This window comes from Melopsittacus undulatus (assembly GCF_012275295.1).
Source record: "Melopsittacus undulatus isolate bMelUnd1 chromosome W unlocalized genomic scaffold, bMelUnd1.mat.Z SUPER_W_unloc_1, whole genome shotgun sequence".
Lineage (NCBI taxonomy): Eukaryota > Metazoa > Chordata > Aves > Psittaciformes > Psittaculidae > Melopsittacus > Melopsittacus undulatus.
The window spans coordinates 3,258,806-3,276,048 of record NW_022993942.1 but is presented as its reverse complement, the minus strand read 5'-3'; the positions used below and the strand labels follow the sequence as shown (position 1 = coordinate 3,276,048).

Here is a 17,243-nt window from a genome sequence, read left to right as displayed (position 1 = left end):
ATATAAGGATCAAGTATAGACTATATAGGGACCGAGTATAGACTATATAGGGATCAAGTACAGACTATATAGGAATCAGGTATGGAGTATATAGGGATAAGGTATATAGACCATATAAGGACCGAGTATAGACCATATAGGGACAAAGTATAGGCTATATAGGAACCAGCTAGAGACTATATAGGGAACAAGTATAGACTATATAGGGATAAAGGATATAGACCATATAAGGAGCAAGTATAGACCATATAGGGACAAAGTATAGACTATATAGGGACCAAATATAGAGTATATAGGGATAACATATATAGACCATGTAAGGAGCAAGTATAAACCATATAGGGACCAACTAGAGACTATATAGGGACCAAGTATAGACTATATAAGGACCAACTGTAGCGACTATATAAGGATCAGCTATAGAAGGACCAACCATATAGGGACCACATATAGACCATATAGGGACCAACTATAGACAATATAAGGACCAACCATATAGGGACCACATATAGACCATACAGGGACCAACTATACACCATATAAGGGCTATGTATAGACTATATAAGGACCAGGTATATAGACCATATAAGGCCCAACCATATAAGGCCCACCCCTATAGGCCATATAAGCCCCAACCATATAGGTCCCACCCCTATAGGCTATATAAGCCCCCCCATATAGACCATATAACCCCCACGTCTATATCCTATATAAGCCCAATCCTATGGGAATCAATGGCGCTTCCAGGCTTATTCCATGCAGGAACCCCCCCCCCTTAATCCCATTATCCCATTATCCCGTTATCCCATTATCCCCTTATCCCGTTATCCCGTTATCCCATTATCCAGTTATCCCGTTATCCCATTATCCCATTATCCTGTTATCCCGTTATCCCCTTATCCCATTATCCCATTATCCCCTTATTCCATTATCCCATTATCCCCTTATCCCGTTATCCCATTATCCCTTTATCCCATTATCTCATTATCCCATTATCCTGTTATCCCATTTTCCCGTTATCCCATTATCTCATTATCCCGTTATCCCATTATCCCGTTATCCCATTATCCCATTATCCCGTTATCCCCTCATCCCATTATCCCATTATCCCTTTACCCCATTATCCCATTATCCCGTTATCCCATAATCCCGTTATCCCATTATCCCATTATCCCTTTATCCCATTATCCTGTTATCCCATTATCCCGTTATCCCATTAACCTGTTATCCCGTTAACCCGTTATCCCGTTATCCCATTATCTCATTATCCCGTTATCCCATTATCCCGTTATCCCGTTATCCCCTTTTCCCATTATCCCCTTTTCCCATTATCCCATTATCCCCTTATCCCGTTATCCCATTATCCCCTTATCCCCTCATCCCATTATCCCATTATCCCTTTACCCCATTATCCCATTATCCCGTTATCCCATTATCCCGTTATCCCATTATCCCGTTATCCCATTATCCCCTTATCCCCTTATCCCATTATCTCGTTATCCCGTTATCCCATTATCCCTTTATCCCATTATCCCATTATCCCGTTATCCCCTTATCCCATTATCCCATTATCCCGTTATCCCATTATCCCTTTATCCCATTATCCCGTTATCCCATTATCCCCTTATCCCATTATCCCGTTATCCCATTATCCCTTTATCCCCTCATCCCATTATCCCATTATCCCTTTACCCCATTATCCCATTATCCCGTTATCCCATTATCCCTTTATCCCCTCATCCCATTATCCCATTATCCCTTTACCCCATTATCCCATTATCCCGTTATCCCGTTATCCCCTTTTCCCATTATCCCCTTTTCCCATTATCCCATTATCCCATTATCCCGTTATCCCATTATCCCATTATCCCATTATCCCATCATCCCATTATCCCGTTATCCCGTTATCCCGTTATCCCATTATCCCGTTATCCCGTTATCCCCTTATCCCATTATCCCATTATCCCGTTATCCCATTATCCCATTATCCCATTATCCCGTTATCCCCTTATCCCCTTATCCCATTATCCCGTTATCCCATTATCCCGTTATCCCGTTATCCCATTATCCCATTATCCCATTATCCCCTTATCCCATTATCCCATTATCCCATTATCCCCTTATCCCATTATCCCATTATTATCCCATTATCCCATGGGAATCCCATCCGGGAATACCTTCATTGACCAGGAAAGAGGGATGGGAAGCAGCAGGAGCATCCGATGGAGCAGCCACATTCCCTAATCCGGGAATACCGGATGGGAAAGAGTCAGAATCCCAATGGGAATACCGGGATCATCCTTTGGGAATTCCAATGGGATCCAATGGGATGTACCTTGGGATGCAGGGGGAGCCTTGGAACGCCAGCATTCCGCTTGGGATGACCTATGGAAAACCGGGATCAAAGGGATAATGGGATAAAGGGATAATGGGATAATGGGATAAAGGGGTAACGGGATAATGGGATAATGGGATAATGGGATAAAGGGATAATGGGATAAAGGGATAATGGGATAACGGGATAATGGGATAATGGGATAAAGGGATAATGGGATAACGGGATAACGGGATAATGGGATAATGGGATAACGGGATAATGGGATAATGGGGTAACGGGATAATGGGATAAAGGGATAATGGGATAACGGGATAATGGGATAATGGGATAAAGGGATAATGGGATAAAGGGATAATGGGATAATGGTATAACGGGATAATGGGATAAAGGGATAATGGGATAAGGGGATAATGGGATAACGGGATAATGGGATAATGGGATAATGGGATAATGGGATAATGGGATAACGGGATAATGGGATAAAGGGATAACGGGATAATGGGATAAAGGGATAATGGGATAGCGGGATAATGGGATAACGGGATAATGGGATAATGGGATAGTGGGATAACGGGATAAAGGGATAATGGGATAATGGGATAAAGGGAAAATGGGATAACGGGATAATGGGATAATGGGATAACGGGATAACGGGATAATGGGTAACGGGATAATGGGATAACGGGATAACGGGATAAAGGGATAATGGGATAATGGGATGAATCCCTATGGATCCCACCTGGAGCCTCCTCGCTGTCCCATAAGGAACGTGGCCTCGCTCATGCCCATTAGGGTATTGGCCAAGGAGATGATGGAGAGGAGATGCTGGGTGGTGACCGCTCGGGATATCCCATAGGTTCCCGATGTCTTCCATGCGGTATTCCCTATGGAATTCCGGACGTATCCCGGAAGCATTAGGGACATATGGGCCCCGCGGGATAGGAGCCCGAAGGAGACAGCGCAATGGGGTCGGAGCATTCCCAACCGCTCCAAGCAGAGCCTATCCAGGTTGGGATCCAGACCCCAAGCGTGGAGGCAGGAGAGGAACAACCTGGCTGTATCCATAGGGATATGGGATTCCAGAGGCTTGGATTTGGGATCGCGGCTCCGGACGGATCCGTCCTCATCCTCATCCTCATCCAATAGGTGTTCCTTTAGGTTCTCCTTGATGCTCTCCTTAACCTGCTGGAATAGGACGGCCGCCCTATTGGCGGCTAGGAAGGAAGGGCCTTTATCCAGGATCCCGGAAGCTTTTGGGATGGGGTCTTGGGATGAGCTGGGATTCCGGGATCGGGAAGCTTCGTCGCTTAGGAGTTGTAGGATCAAGGCCTCGACGTCGAAGAAGAGGACGTGGATGTCGGGATCGGAGCTGTTGGCTTTAAGGGATTGGATGGAGAGGGAATTGGGGGGGGATTTGGGGAGGTGGGACTGGGGAGGGATGGGGTAAGGGGGAAAAGGTCAGGTTTAAGGTGGAATAGACCAGATTTAAGGTGGAAAGATCAGATTTAAGGTGGAAAATGTCAGGTTTAAGGTGGAAAATATCATTTTAAGGGGGAAATGTCAGGTTTAAGGTGGGAAAGATCAGGTTTAAGGTGGAAAATATCAGGTTTAAGGTGGAAAATGTCAGGTTTAAGGTGGAAAAGATCAGATTTAAGGTGGAAAACATCATGTTTAAGGTGGAAAACTTGAGATTTAAGGTGGAAAACCCCATATTAAAGGTGGAAAAGACCAGATTTAAGGTGGAAAAGACAATTTAAGGTGGGAAAGATCAGATTTAAGGTGGAAAACGTCAGATTTAAGGTGGAAAAGATCAGATTTAAGGTGGAAAATATCAGATTTAAGGTGGAAAACATCAGATTTAAGGTGGAAATCCCCATATTAAAGGTGGAAAAGACCAGATTTAAGGTGGAAAACATCAGATTTAAGGTGGAAAAGATCAGGTTTAAGGTGGAAAACATCAGATTTAAGGTGGAAAACATCAGATTTAAGGTGGAAAATATCAGATTTAAGGTGGAAAAGACAATTTAAGGTGGAAAACGTCATTTTTAAGGTGGAAAATACCACATTTAAGGTGGAAAACTACATATTTAAGGTAGAAAAAACCATTTTAAGGGGGAAATGTCAGGTTTAAAGGGGAAAACATCAGATTTAAAGTGGAAAACATCAGATTTAAGGTGGAAAACCCTATATTTAGAGGTGGAAAACAACATCTTTAAGGAGGAAAAGACCATTTAAGGTGGAAAAGACCATGTTTAAGGTAGAAAACCCCATATTTAAGGTGGAAAAGACCAGATTTAAGGTGGAAAACATCAGATTTAAGGTGGAAAACATCAGGTTTAAGGTGGAAAACATCAGATTTAAGGTGGGAAACATCAGATTTAAGGTGGAAAACATCAGGTTTAAGGTGGAAAACATCAGATTTAAGGTGGAAAAGACCAGATTTAAGGTGGAAAACACCAGATTTAAGGTGGAATGGCAGGTTTAAGGTGGAAAACATCAGATTTAAGGTGGAAAACAGCAGGTTTAAGGTGGAAAACACCATATTTAAGGTGGAAAATATCATTTTTAAGGGGGAAATGTCAGGTTTAAGGGGGAAAACACCAGATTTAAGGTGGAAAAGACAATTTAAGGTGGAAAATATCAGGTTTAAGGTGGAAAAGACCAGATTTAAGGTGGAAAAGACCAGATTTAAGGTGGAAAATATCAGATTTAAGGTGGAAAACATCAGGTTTAAGGTGGAAAACATCAGATTTAAGGTGGAAAAGGTCAGATTTAAGGTGGAAAAGATCAGATTTAAGGTGGAAAATGTCAGGTTTAAGGTGGAAAAGGTCAGATTTAAGGTGGAAAATATCAGATTTAAGGTGGAAAAGACAATTTAAGGTGGAAAAGACAATTTAAGGTGGAAAATATCAGGTTTAAGGTGGAAAACATGAGATTTAAGGTGGAAAATACCAGATTTAAGGTGGAAAACATCACATTTAAGGTGGAAAAGATCAGATTTAAGGTGGAAAAGACAATTTAAGGTGGAAAATATCAGGTTTAAGGTGGAAAACATCAGATTTAAGGTGGAAAACATCAACTTTAAGGTGGAAAACCTCATTTTTAAGGTGGAAATCCCCATCCTTTAGGTGGAAAGGACCATTTAAGGTAGAAACCCCCATCTTTAAAGTGGGAATCACCATCTTTAAGGTGGAAAACACCATTTTTAAGGTGGAAACCCCCATTTTTAAGGCAGAACCCCCCATTATTAAGGCAGAAAACCCCATTTAAGGTGGAAAACCTCATCTTTAAGGTGGAAAACCCCATTTTTAAGGCAGAAAACCCCATCTTTAACGTGGAAAACCTCATTTTTAAGGTGGAAAACACCAGCTTTAAGGCATAAACCCCCATTTAAGGTGGAAAACACCATCTTTAAGGTGGAAAACACTATCTTTAAGGCGGAAACCCCCATATTTAAGGTGGAAAACCCCATCTTTAAGCCAGAAACCCCCATCTTTAAGGTGGAAAACCCCATTTTTAAGGTGGAAAAGACCATTTAAGGTGGAAAACCCCATTTTTAAGGCATAAAACCCCATTTTTAAGGCAGAAACCCCCATTTAAGGTGGAAAACACCATTTTTAAGATGGAAAAACCTCATCTTTAAGGTGGAAAACCCCATTTTTAAGGTGGAAAACCCCATTTTTAAGGCGAAAAACCCCATTTTTAAGCCATAAACCCCCATCTTTAAGCCATAAACCCCCATTTAAGGTGGAAAGGCCCATTTAAGGTGGCAAGGCCTGACCTTATCCGCCGCCTCGGGGGCCAGCAGGTTGGTGGCCAGTGTCTGCAGCTTCTGATGGGCCACGTTCTTGAGGGCAGCCAGGCTCCTGCGGGTCATGGCCTGCTTGAGGTTAACAGCAGGATGGCTTAGGGCATCCATGGATGCAGGCACAGCCTCATCGCAGGCATTGAGGATCTCCACTGCTGTCAGGCCCATCACGCAGCGGTCCAGGGCACCTGGAGGGGGAGGAGGGAAGGTTTAAGGGGGAATGGGGGATTTAAGGTGGAAAGGAGCAGATTTAAGGTGGAAATGACCATTTTTAAGGGGGAAAACATCAGATTTAAGGTGGAAAAAATCCATTTTTAAGGAGAAAAACATCAACTTTAAGGTGGAAAACACAATTTTTAAGGTGGAAATGACCATTTAAGGTGCAAAACACCAGATTTAAGGTGGAAATGACCATTTAAGGTGGAAAACATCAGATTTAAGGTGGAAAACACCAGATTTAAGGTGGAAAACATCAAGTTTAAGGTGGAAAACATCAGATTTAAGGTGGAAAATAGCATCTTTAAAATGGAAAACATCAACTTTAAGGTGGAAAACAGCATCTTTAAGGTGGAAAGGACCATTTAAGGTAGAAAACCCCATTTTTAAGGTGGAAAATAGCATTTTTAAGGTGGAAAGGGCCAGATTTAAGGTGGAAAGGAGCATTTAAGGTGGAAAATAGCATCTTTAAGGTGGAAAACCCCCATTTTTAAGGTGGAAAGGACCATCTTTAAGGTGGAAAGGAGCATTTAAGGTGGAAAACACCATCTTTAAGGCGGAATCCCCCATCTTTAAGGTGAAAAACCCCATTTCTAAGGTGGAAAACCCCATTTTTAAGGCGGAAAGGACCATTTAAGGGTTAAAATACCATTTTTAAGGTGGAAAACCCCATTTTAAGGTGGAAAACACCCTTTAAGACAGAAACCATCACCTTTAAGCTGCAAAACCCCATCTTTAAGGTGGAAACCCCCATCTTTAAGGTGGAAAACCCCACTTTTAAGGTGGAAAGGACCCTTTAAGGTGGAAAACATCATCTTTAAGGTGGAAAACCCCATTTTTAAGGCAGAAAATCCCATTTTTAAGGTGTTAAACCCCATCTTTAAGGCAAAAAACCCCATCTTTAAGCCACAACCCCCCATCCTTAACCCACAACCCCCATCAGCATCCCCCCCCCCAATCCCATAGGACCAATAGGATCCCGACCCCATTCCCTACCCGTATCCATCTGCCACACATAGACGGATCCATCCTCACATCCAACCACCAGGAAGTCATCGGCCGGACGCCACTTGATGGCTTGGACAGGGAAGAGATGCCTGGAGGCCAAGAGGATGCACTTGCGCTCCCTTAGGCTCAGCAGCGCCACCGAGTGGTCACTGGCCACGGAGCAGATGCACTGCTGGACACGGGGCTGGAAGGGATGGAGCCATAGGGAATTACATAGGGAATTACATAGGGAATTGCATAGGGATTGGGGGGGGAAGGGTTCCCAAGTGGATGGATTCATCCATTGATCCCTATGGATTGGGATGGTGGATTCATTCATCATTCCCTATGGGTTTGGAGGCTGGATCCATCCATCATTCCATAGGGATTGGGAAGGGGAAGGGTTCCTGGATGGATTTATCCATTGTTCCCTATGGATTTGGAGTGGGGAATCCCTTCCCATCCGTATCCATCCCCCATTCCCTATGGATTTGGATGGGGAAAATACATCCCATCTGCATCCATCCATCATTCCCTATGGATTAGGGAGTGGGGAAGTGATTCCCACCCGTATCCATCCCCCATTCCCTATGGATTTCGAGTGGGGAAGCACTTCCTATCTGCATCCATCCATCATTCCCTATGGATTGGGCAGTGGTGAATCCCTTCCCACCCATATCCATCCATCATTCCCTATGGATTGGGAGTGGGAAAACCCTTCCCATCTGCATCCATCCATCATTCCCTATGGATCAGGAGGCCAAGAGGATGCACTTGCGCTCCCGCAGGCTCAGCAGCGCCACCGAGTGGTCACTGGCCACGGAGCAGATGCACTGCTGGACACGGGGCTGGAAGGGATGGAGCCATAGGGAATTACATAGGGAATTGCATAGGGAATTACATAGGGAATTCCATAGGGATTGGGAAGGGTTCCCAAGTGGATGGATCCATTGTTCCCTATAGGTTTGGAGGATGGATCCATAGGGAATTGCATAGGGATTGGGAGGGGGAAGGGTTCCCAAGTGGATGGATCCATCCATTGATCCCTATGGGTTTGGAGGATGGATCCATCCATCATTCCCTATGGATTGGGAAGGGGGGAAAGGTTCCTATCTGAATCCATCCATCATTCCCTATGGATTTGGAGTGGGGAAGCACTTCCTATCTGAATCCATCCATCATTCCCTATGGATTAGGAAGTGGGAAAACCCATTCCACCCCTATCTACCCATCATTCCCTATGGATTTGGAGTGGGGAAGCACTTCCCATCTGCATCCATCCATCATTCCCTATGGATTTCGAGTGGGGAAGCGCTTCCCATCTGCATCCATCCATCATTCCCTATGGATTAGGAAGTGGGAAAACCCATCCCACCCGTATCCATCCATCATTCCCTATGGATTTAGAGTGGAGAAGTGCTTCCCATCTGCATCCATCCATCATTCCCTATGGATTTGGAGTGGAGAAGTGCTTCCCATCTGAATCCATCCATCATTCCCTATGGATTTGGAGTTAGGAAGCACTTCCCATCTGCATCCATCCATCATTCCCTATGGATTGGGGAGTGGTGAATCCCTTCCCACCCATATCCATCCCCCATTCCCTATGGATTGGGAGTGGGAAAACCCTTCCCATCTGCATCCATCCATCATTCCCTATGGATTGGGAAGTGGTGAATCCCTTCCCACCCATATCCATCCCCCATTCCCTATGGATTTGGAGTGGGAAAACGCTTCCCATCTGCATCCATCCATCATTCCCTATGGATTAGGGAGTGGGGAAGTGATTCCCACCCGTATCCATCCCCCATTCCCTATGGATTAGGAGTGGGAAAACCCTTCCCACCCATATCCATCCATCATTCCCTATGGATCTGGAGTGGGAAAACCCTTCCCATCTGAATCCATCCATCATTCCCTATGGATTTGGAGTGGGAAAACCCTTCCCATCTGCATCCATCCATCATTCCCTATGGATCAGGAGCCCAAGAGGATGCACTTGCGCTCCCGCAGGCTCAGCAGCGCCACCGAGTGGTCACTGGCCACGGAGCAGATGCACTGCTGGACACGGGGCTACAAGCAAAGGGATCCATAGGGAATTACATAGGGAATTGCATAGGGAATTACATAGGGATTGGGATGGGTTCCCAGGTGGACGGATCCATTGTTCCCTATGGGTTTGGAGTGGGGAAATGGTTTCCAGGTGGATCCATCCATCATTCCCTATGGATTTGGAGATGGGAAAGGTTCCTATCTGAATCCATCCATCATTCCCTATGGATCTGGAGTGGGACAATACATTCCAACTGCATCCATCCATAATTCCCTATAGATTAAGAAGGGGAAACCACTTCCCACTGCATCCACCCATCATTCCCTATGGATCAGGCAGTGAGGAAACCCATCCCATCTGAATCCATCCATCATTCCCTATGGATTAAGAAGGGGAAAACCCTTCCCACTGCATCCATCCATCATTCCCTATGGATTTAGAGTAGGAAACCCCATCCCCCCCTTCTCCCCCCCCATTCCCTATGGATTTAGAGTAGGGAAAACCCTTCCTACCCATATGCCCCCCCATTCCCTATGGATTTGGAGTTAGGAAGCACTTCCCACTGCATCCATCCATCATTCCCTATGGATTTAGAGTAGGAAAACCCCATCCCCCCCCATCCCCCCCCATTCCCTATGGATTTGGAGTGGTGAAATCCTTCCCATCTGAATCCATCCATCATTCCCTATGGATCAGGAAGTGAGGAATCCCTTCCCACCCATATCCATCCATCATTCCCTATGGATTTGGAGGCTGGATCCATCCATCATTCCCTATGGATTAAGAAGGGGAAACCCTTCCCATCTGCATCCATCCATCATTCCCTATGGATCAGGAACTGAGGAATCCCATCCCACCCCTATCCCCCCCCATTCCCAATGGATCCAATGGGAATCCCAACTCACACTGCATGTCTCCGGCGGCACCAGCAGCTGCCTGACCTCCCCCCCGTGCACCCGGAACTGCTGCTTCCTCTCCCCGGAGAGCCAATCCCATAGGATAACACTGGAATCCCGACTTCCGGAAAGCAGGAAGCTGGGATGGAAGCGCTGGGACACCTGGTGCGGGTAGAGCAGGCAGGTGATGCGGTGGCGGTGGGCGCGCAGGGTGCGGTGCGGGGGCCAGCCTGGCAATGGGAGAGAGCACTGGGAATACTGGGATGGGAATAGTGGGAAAAGTGGGAAGGAAAAGTGGGGAAAAGGAAAAGGGGGAAAATGGGGAAAAGTGGGAAGGAAAAGGGGAAAAGGGGGAAAGAAAAGTGGGAAAAGTGGGAAAACAGGGAAGGAAAAGTGGGAAATATAGGAAAAGTGGGAAGGGAAAGTGGGAAAACTGGGAAGGAAAAGGGGGAAAGATGGAAAAGGGGGAAAATGGGGAAGGAAAAGTGGGAAAAGGGGGAAAACTGGGAAAGAAAAGTGGGAAAAGTGGGAAGGAAAAGTGGGAAAAGGGGGAAAACTGGGAAAGAAAAGTGGGAAAAGTGGGAAAACTGGGAAAGAAAAGTGGGAAAACCAGGAAGGAAAAGGGGGAAAAATGGGAAGGAAAAGGGAAAAATGGGAAGGGAAAGTGGGAAAACTGGGAAGGGAAAGTGGGAAAAGTGGGAAAATTGGGAAGGAAATGGGGGAAAAGTAGGAAAACTGGGAAGGAAAAGTGGGAAAAGTGGGAAAATTGGGAAGGAAATGGGGGAAAAGTAGGAAAACTGGGAAGGAAAAGTGGGAAAAGTGGGAAAACTGGGAAAGAAAAGTGGGAAAACTGGGAAAGAAAAGTGGGAAAAGGGGGAAAAGTGGGAAAGAAAAGTGGGAAAAGTGGGAAAAGTGGGAAAGAAAAGGGGGAAAATAGGGAAGGAAAAATGGGAAAAGTGGGAAAAGTGGGAAAACAGGGAAGGAAAAAGGGGAAAATAGGGAAGGAAAAGTGGGAAAGATGGAAAAGTGGGAAAACTGGGAAGGGAAAGTGGGAAAATAGGGAAGGAGAAGGGGGAAAACTGGGAAGGAAAAGGGAAAAGTGGGAAGGGAAAGTGGGAAAAATGGGAAGGAAAAGGGGGAAAAATGGGATGGGGAAGGGGGAATAGTGGGAGAGCAGAGTGGGAATGGTGGGAATGGTGGGATGGGAAAGGGGGAATACTGGGAATACTGGGAAAGAAGAGTGAGAATAGTGGGAATACTGGGAGAGAAGAGTGGGAATAGTGGGAAAAGTGGGAAGGAAAAGTGGGAAAAAGGAAAAGGGGGAAAATGGGGAAAAGTGGGAAGGAAAAGGGGAAAAGGGGGAAAGAAAAGTGGGAAAAGTGGGAAAACAGGGAAGGAAAAGTGGGAAATATAGGAAAAGTGGGAAAACTGGGAAGGAAAAGGGGGAAAAATGGGAAGGAAAAGGGGGAAAACTGGGATGGAGAAGGGGGAATAGTGGGAGAGAAGAGTGGGAATGATGGGAATAACGGGAGAGAAAGGTGGGAATGTTGGGAGAGAAGAGTGGGAATACTAGGAATACTGGGAAAGAAAGGTGGGAATGATGGGAGAGCAGAGTGGGAATGCTGGGAATGGTGGGATGGGCAAGGGGGATGATGGGAGAGCAGAGTGGGAATGCTGGGAATGGTGGGATGGGAATACTGGGAATAGTGGGAATAGTGGGAATAGTGGGAAAGAAGAGTGGGAATAGTGGGAATAGTGGGAGAGAAGAGTGGGAATAGTGGGAATACTGGGAGAGAAGAGTGGGAATAGTGGGAATAGTGGGAGAGGAAGGTGGGAATAGTGGGAATAACAGGATGGGAAAGGGGGAAAGATGGGAATGTTGGGAGAGAAGAGTGGGAATGGTGGGAGAGAAATGTGGGAATGATGGGAATACTGGGAAAGAAAAGTGGGAATAATGGGAGAGAAGAGTGGGAATGATGGGAGAGAAGAGTGGGAATACTGGGAATAGTGGGAAGGAAAAGTGGGAAAAAGGAAAAGGGGGAAAAGTGGGAAAGAAAAGTGGGAAAAAGTGGGAAGGAAAAGGGGGAAAAATGGGAAGGAAAAGGGGGAAAAGTGGGAAGGAAAAGTGGGAAAATGGGAAGGGAAAGTGGGAAAATGGGAAGGGAAAGGGGGAAAAGTGGGAAGGGAAAGTGGGAAAAGTGGGAAGGAAAAGTTGGGAAAAGTGGGAAAACAAGGAAGGAAAAGGGGGAAAAATGGGATGGGGAAGGGGGAATAGTGGGAATGATGGGAGAGCAGAGTGGGAATGCTGGGAATGGTGGGATGGGCAAGGGGGATGATGGGAGAGCAGAGTGGGAATGCTGGGAATGGGGGGATGGGCAAGGGGGATGATGGGAGAGCAGAGTGGGAATGCTGGGAATGGGGGGATGGGCAAGGGGGATGATGGGAGAGCAGAGTGGGAATGCTGGGATGGGGGAGGGGGAAGGGTGGGATGGGATCCCGACTTCCGGAAAGCAGGAAGCTGGGATGGAAGCGCTGGGACACCTGGGGCGGGTAGAGCAGGCAGGTGATGCGGTGGCGGTGGGCGCGCAGGGTGCGGTGCGGGGGCCAGCCTGGTAATGGGAGAGAGGACTGGGAATACTGGGAATAATGGGATGGGGATACTGGGAATAGTGGGAAAAGTGGGAATACTGGGATGGGGAAGGAGGAATAATGGGAGAGAAGAGTGGGAATAGTGGGAATAGTGGGATGGGAATACTGGGAATACTGGGATGGGAAAGGGGGAATACTGGGAATACTGGGAAAGAAGAGTGGGAATAGTGGGAATACTGGGAAAGAAGAGTGGGAAGAGTGGGAATACTGGGAAAGAAGAGTGGGAATGGTGGGAAAAGTGGGAAAGAAGAGTGGGAATAATGGGAATACTGGGAGAGAAAGTGGGAATACTGGGAATACTGGGAGAGAAGAGTGGGAATGATGGGAATACTGGGAGAGAAGAGTGAGAATAGTGGGAATAGTGGGAAAGAAGAGTGGGAATAGTGGGAATACTGGGAAAGAAGAGTGGGAATAATGGGAATACTGGGAGAGAAAGTGGGAATACTGGGAATACTGGGAAAGAAAAGTGGGAATACTGGGAATACTGGGAAAGAAGAGTGGGAATAGTGGGAATACTGGGAAAGAAGAGTGGGAATACTGGGAGAGAAGAGTGGGAATAGTGGGAATACTGGGAAAGAAGAGTGGGAATAGTGGGAATACTGGGAAAGAAGAGTGGGAATACTGGGAGAGAAGAGTGGGAATAGTGGGAATAGTGGGAAAGAAGAGTGGGAATAGTGGGAATAGTGGGAAAGAAAGGTGGGAATAGTGGGAATAGTGGGAAAGAAGAGTGGGAATAGTGGGAAAAGTGGGAAGGAAAAGTGGGAAAAAGGAAAAGGGGGAAAATGGGGAAAAGTGGGAAGGAAAAGGGGGAAATAGGGAAGGAAAAGGGAAAAATGGGAAGGGAAAGTGGGAAAAGTGGGAAGGAAAAGTTGGAAAGATGGAAAAGGGGAAAAATGGGAAGGAAAAGTGGGAAAAGTGGGAAAGAAAAGTGGGAAAACTGGGATGGGGAAGGGGGAATAGTGGGAGAGCAGAGTGGGAATGCTGGGATGGGGGAGGGGGAAGGGTGGGATGGGATCCCGACTTCCGGAAAGCAGGAAGCTGGGATGGAAGCGCTGGGACACCTGGTGCGGGTAGAGCAGGCAGGTGATGCGGTGGCGGTGGGCGCGCAGGGTGCGGTGCGGGGGCCAGCCTGGGAGACAAGAGTGGGAATACTGGGAATACTGGGAATACTGGGATGGGGATACTGGGAATACTGGGATGGGAATAGTGGGAATGGTGGGATGGGAATAGTGGGAATAATGGGATGGGAATAGTGGGAATAGTGGGATGGGAATAGTGGGAATAGTGGGATGGGAATAGTGGGAATAGTGGGATGGGGATAGTGGGAATACTGGGATGGGAATAGGGGGAATAATGGGATGGGAATAGTGGGAATAATGGGATGGGAATACTGGGAATACTGGGATGGGAATAGTGGGAATGGTGGGATGGGAATAGTGGGAATACTGGGAATAGTGGGATGGGAATACTGGGAATAATGGGATGGGAATAGTGGGAATAATGGAATGGGAATAGTGGGAATACTGGGATGGGAATACTGGGAATACTGGGGATACTGGGATGGGAATACTGGGAATAGTGGGAATAGTGGGAATACTGGGAAAGAAAAGTGGGAATACTGGGAATACTGGGAATACTGGGAATACTGGGATGGGAATAGTGGGAATAGTGGGAATACTGGGAATACTGGGAGAGAAGAGTGGGAATAGTGGGAATACTGGGAAAGAAGAGTGGGAATAGTGGGAATACTGGGAGAGAAGAGGGAGAATAGTGGGAATAGTGGGAATAGTGGGAGAGAAAGGTGGGAATAGTGGGAATAACAGGATGGGAAAGGTGGGAATAGTGGGAATAACAGGATGGGAAAGGGGGAAAGATGGGAATGTTGGGAGAGAAATGTGGGAATAGTGGGAATACTGGGAAAGAAGAGTGGGAATGGTGGGAATAATGGGATGGGGAAGGGGGAAAACTGGGAAAAGTGGGAAGGAAAAGTTGGGAAAAGTGGGAAAACAAGGAAGGAAAAGGGGGAAAAGTGGGAAGGAAAAGTGGGAAAACCAACAATCCCATCCCACCTCATCCCACAGCATTCCCAAATGTAGGATACCGATCGGGATACAGGATACTTTACATCCACCCCATCCCAAAGGCTTCCAGATCCCACTTCCCATCCACTTCACCCCATTCCCAATGTTCCCAATGATATTCCCATTAAGCGCAGTGAATTCCACCTATCCCATTCCCATCGGGAATGCTTTTCCCTATGGATAACCTCCATTATCCCATCATTCCAACTGCTTATCCCAATGGAATTCCCGGTATTCCCGGTATTCCCACCTCTCCTTAGTGCATGTTCCCCCTGCAGCAGCTGCACCATAGCCGTCTATATGTTTCCCTATGGATAACCTCCATTATCCCATCATTCCAAGTGTTATCCCAATGGAATTCCCGGTATTCCCAGTATTCCCGGTATTCCCAGTATTCCCACCTCTCCTTAGCGCATGTTCCCCTTGCAGCAGCTGCACCATAGCCGTCTATATGTTTCCCTATGGATAACCTTCAAGTTCCCGTTATTCCCGGTGTTATCCCAGTGTTATCCCAATGGAATTCCCGGTATTCCCACCTCTCCTTAGGGCATGTTCCCCTTGCAACAGCTGCACCATCGCGCTCTATGTGTTTCCCTATGGATATCCTTCATGTTCCCCTTATTCCAACCGTTTATCCCAATGGAATTCCCGGTATCCCAATGGGAATTCCCGGTATTCCCGGTATTCCCGACATTCCCACCTCTCCTTAGGGCATGTTCCCCTTGCAACAGCTGCACCATAGCCGTCTATATGTTTCCCTATGGATAACCTTCAAGTTCCCGTTATTCCCAGTGTTATCCCAATGGGAATTCCCAGCATTCCCGGTATTCCCAGTATTCCCACCTCTCCTTAGGGCATGTTCCCCTTGCAGCAGCTGCACCATAGCCGTCTACATGTTTCCCTATGGATAACCTTCATATTCCCGTTATTCCCAGTGTTATCCCAGTGTTATCCCAGTGTTATCCCAATGGAATTCCCGACATTCCCACCTCTCCTTAGTGCATGTTCCCCTTGCAACAGCTGCACCATAGCCGTCTGGGTCGCCGGCACAATGACGATGCTCCCGTCTTCCCGACCACACACCAGACTTCCATGGATCGGGATATAGACACTGGAAGTGACCCGGAGCGGATCCGGGAATGCCGGGATACAGCTGAGCTGGTCGATGATCCCGGCGGGATGAGGGCTTAGGGAATCAAAGGCTTCCTGGAGGGATAGGGATGCAACCAGCGGGATACCTGTAATGGGATAACACCATTATCCCAATCCCATTCCATGGTTTTCCATAGGGATGAATGGGAATCATGGGATACCTTCATGTTGGTCCAGGTTTTCCGGGATGCTCCATAGGGAAAGTCTTCCCGAGGAATTGCCTTGGATCAAGAGGTTGGGATGGGATTCCAGAAGGCCGGAGAAGAAGCCGGTGACCGGAGGGCAGATGAGGAGCTAGGGATGGGATAGGGAAGAAGATGGAATATTGGATCCGGGTGGGAATTCCAATGGGATTGGGGGGATTCATGTGGGGAATTTCATGGGAGCTAATGGGATTTCCATGGAATTTTGCGGGATTTTGAGGGGATTTAAGGGAATTTTGATGGAATTTTGCGGGATTTTGATGGGATTTAAGGGAATTTTGATAGAATTTTGCGGAATTTAATGGAATTTTGATGGAATTTCATGGAATTTAATGGAATTTAATGGGATTTTGATGGAATTTAACGGAATTTAATGGAATTTTGATGGAATTCCATGGAATTTAATGGAATTTTGATGGAATTTCATGGGATTTAATGGGATTTCCATGGAATTTTGCGGGATTTTGAGGGGATTTAAGGGAATTTTGATGGAATTTTGCGGGATTTTGATGGAATTTAATGGAATTTTGATGAAATTTCACGGAATTTAATGGAATTTAATGGAATTTCGTTGGAATTTTGCAGAATTTAATGGAATTTAATGGAATTTTGATGGAATTTCACGGAATTTAATGGAATTTTGATGGAATTTCACAGAATTTAATGGAATTTTGATGGAATTTCACAGAATTTAATGGAATATAATGGAATTTTGATGGAATTTCACGGAATTTAATGGAATTTTGATGGAATTTCACGGAATTTAATGGAATTTTGATGGGATTTCACAGAATTTAATGGAATTTAAAAGAATTTTGATGGAATTTCAGAAATTTAATGGAATTTCGATGGAATTTCAC

The 17,243-nt window shown here is 46.2% G+C and overlaps 1 protein-coding gene across 1 annotated transcript in view; it reads right to left on the bottom strand.

Annotated features, from left to right (window-relative positions):
• The window catches only part of LOC117438193 (WD repeat-containing protein 7-like), a 50,578-nt gene that overhangs the window by 21,437 nt on the left and 11,898 nt on the right, over positions 1–17,243 (bottom strand). Inside the window, exons 10-17 of the mRNA XM_034073675.1 lie at positions 16,342–16,474; positions 16,018–16,266; positions 10,308–10,528; positions 7,359–7,554; positions 6,120–6,334; positions 3,078–3,766; positions 2,336–2,385; positions 2,178–2,240 (exon numbers count right to left, since the gene is read on the bottom strand). Coding sequence (XP_033929566.1) covers positions 2,178–2,240; positions 2,336–2,385; positions 3,078–3,766; positions 6,120–6,334; positions 7,359–7,554; positions 10,308–10,528; positions 16,018–16,266; positions 16,342–16,474 — 1,816 coding nt within the window. The remainder of the gene's footprint in view (positions 1–2,177; positions 2,241–2,335; positions 2,386–3,077; positions 3,767–6,119; positions 6,335–7,358; positions 7,555–10,307; positions 10,529–16,017; positions 16,267–16,341; positions 16,475–17,243) is intronic.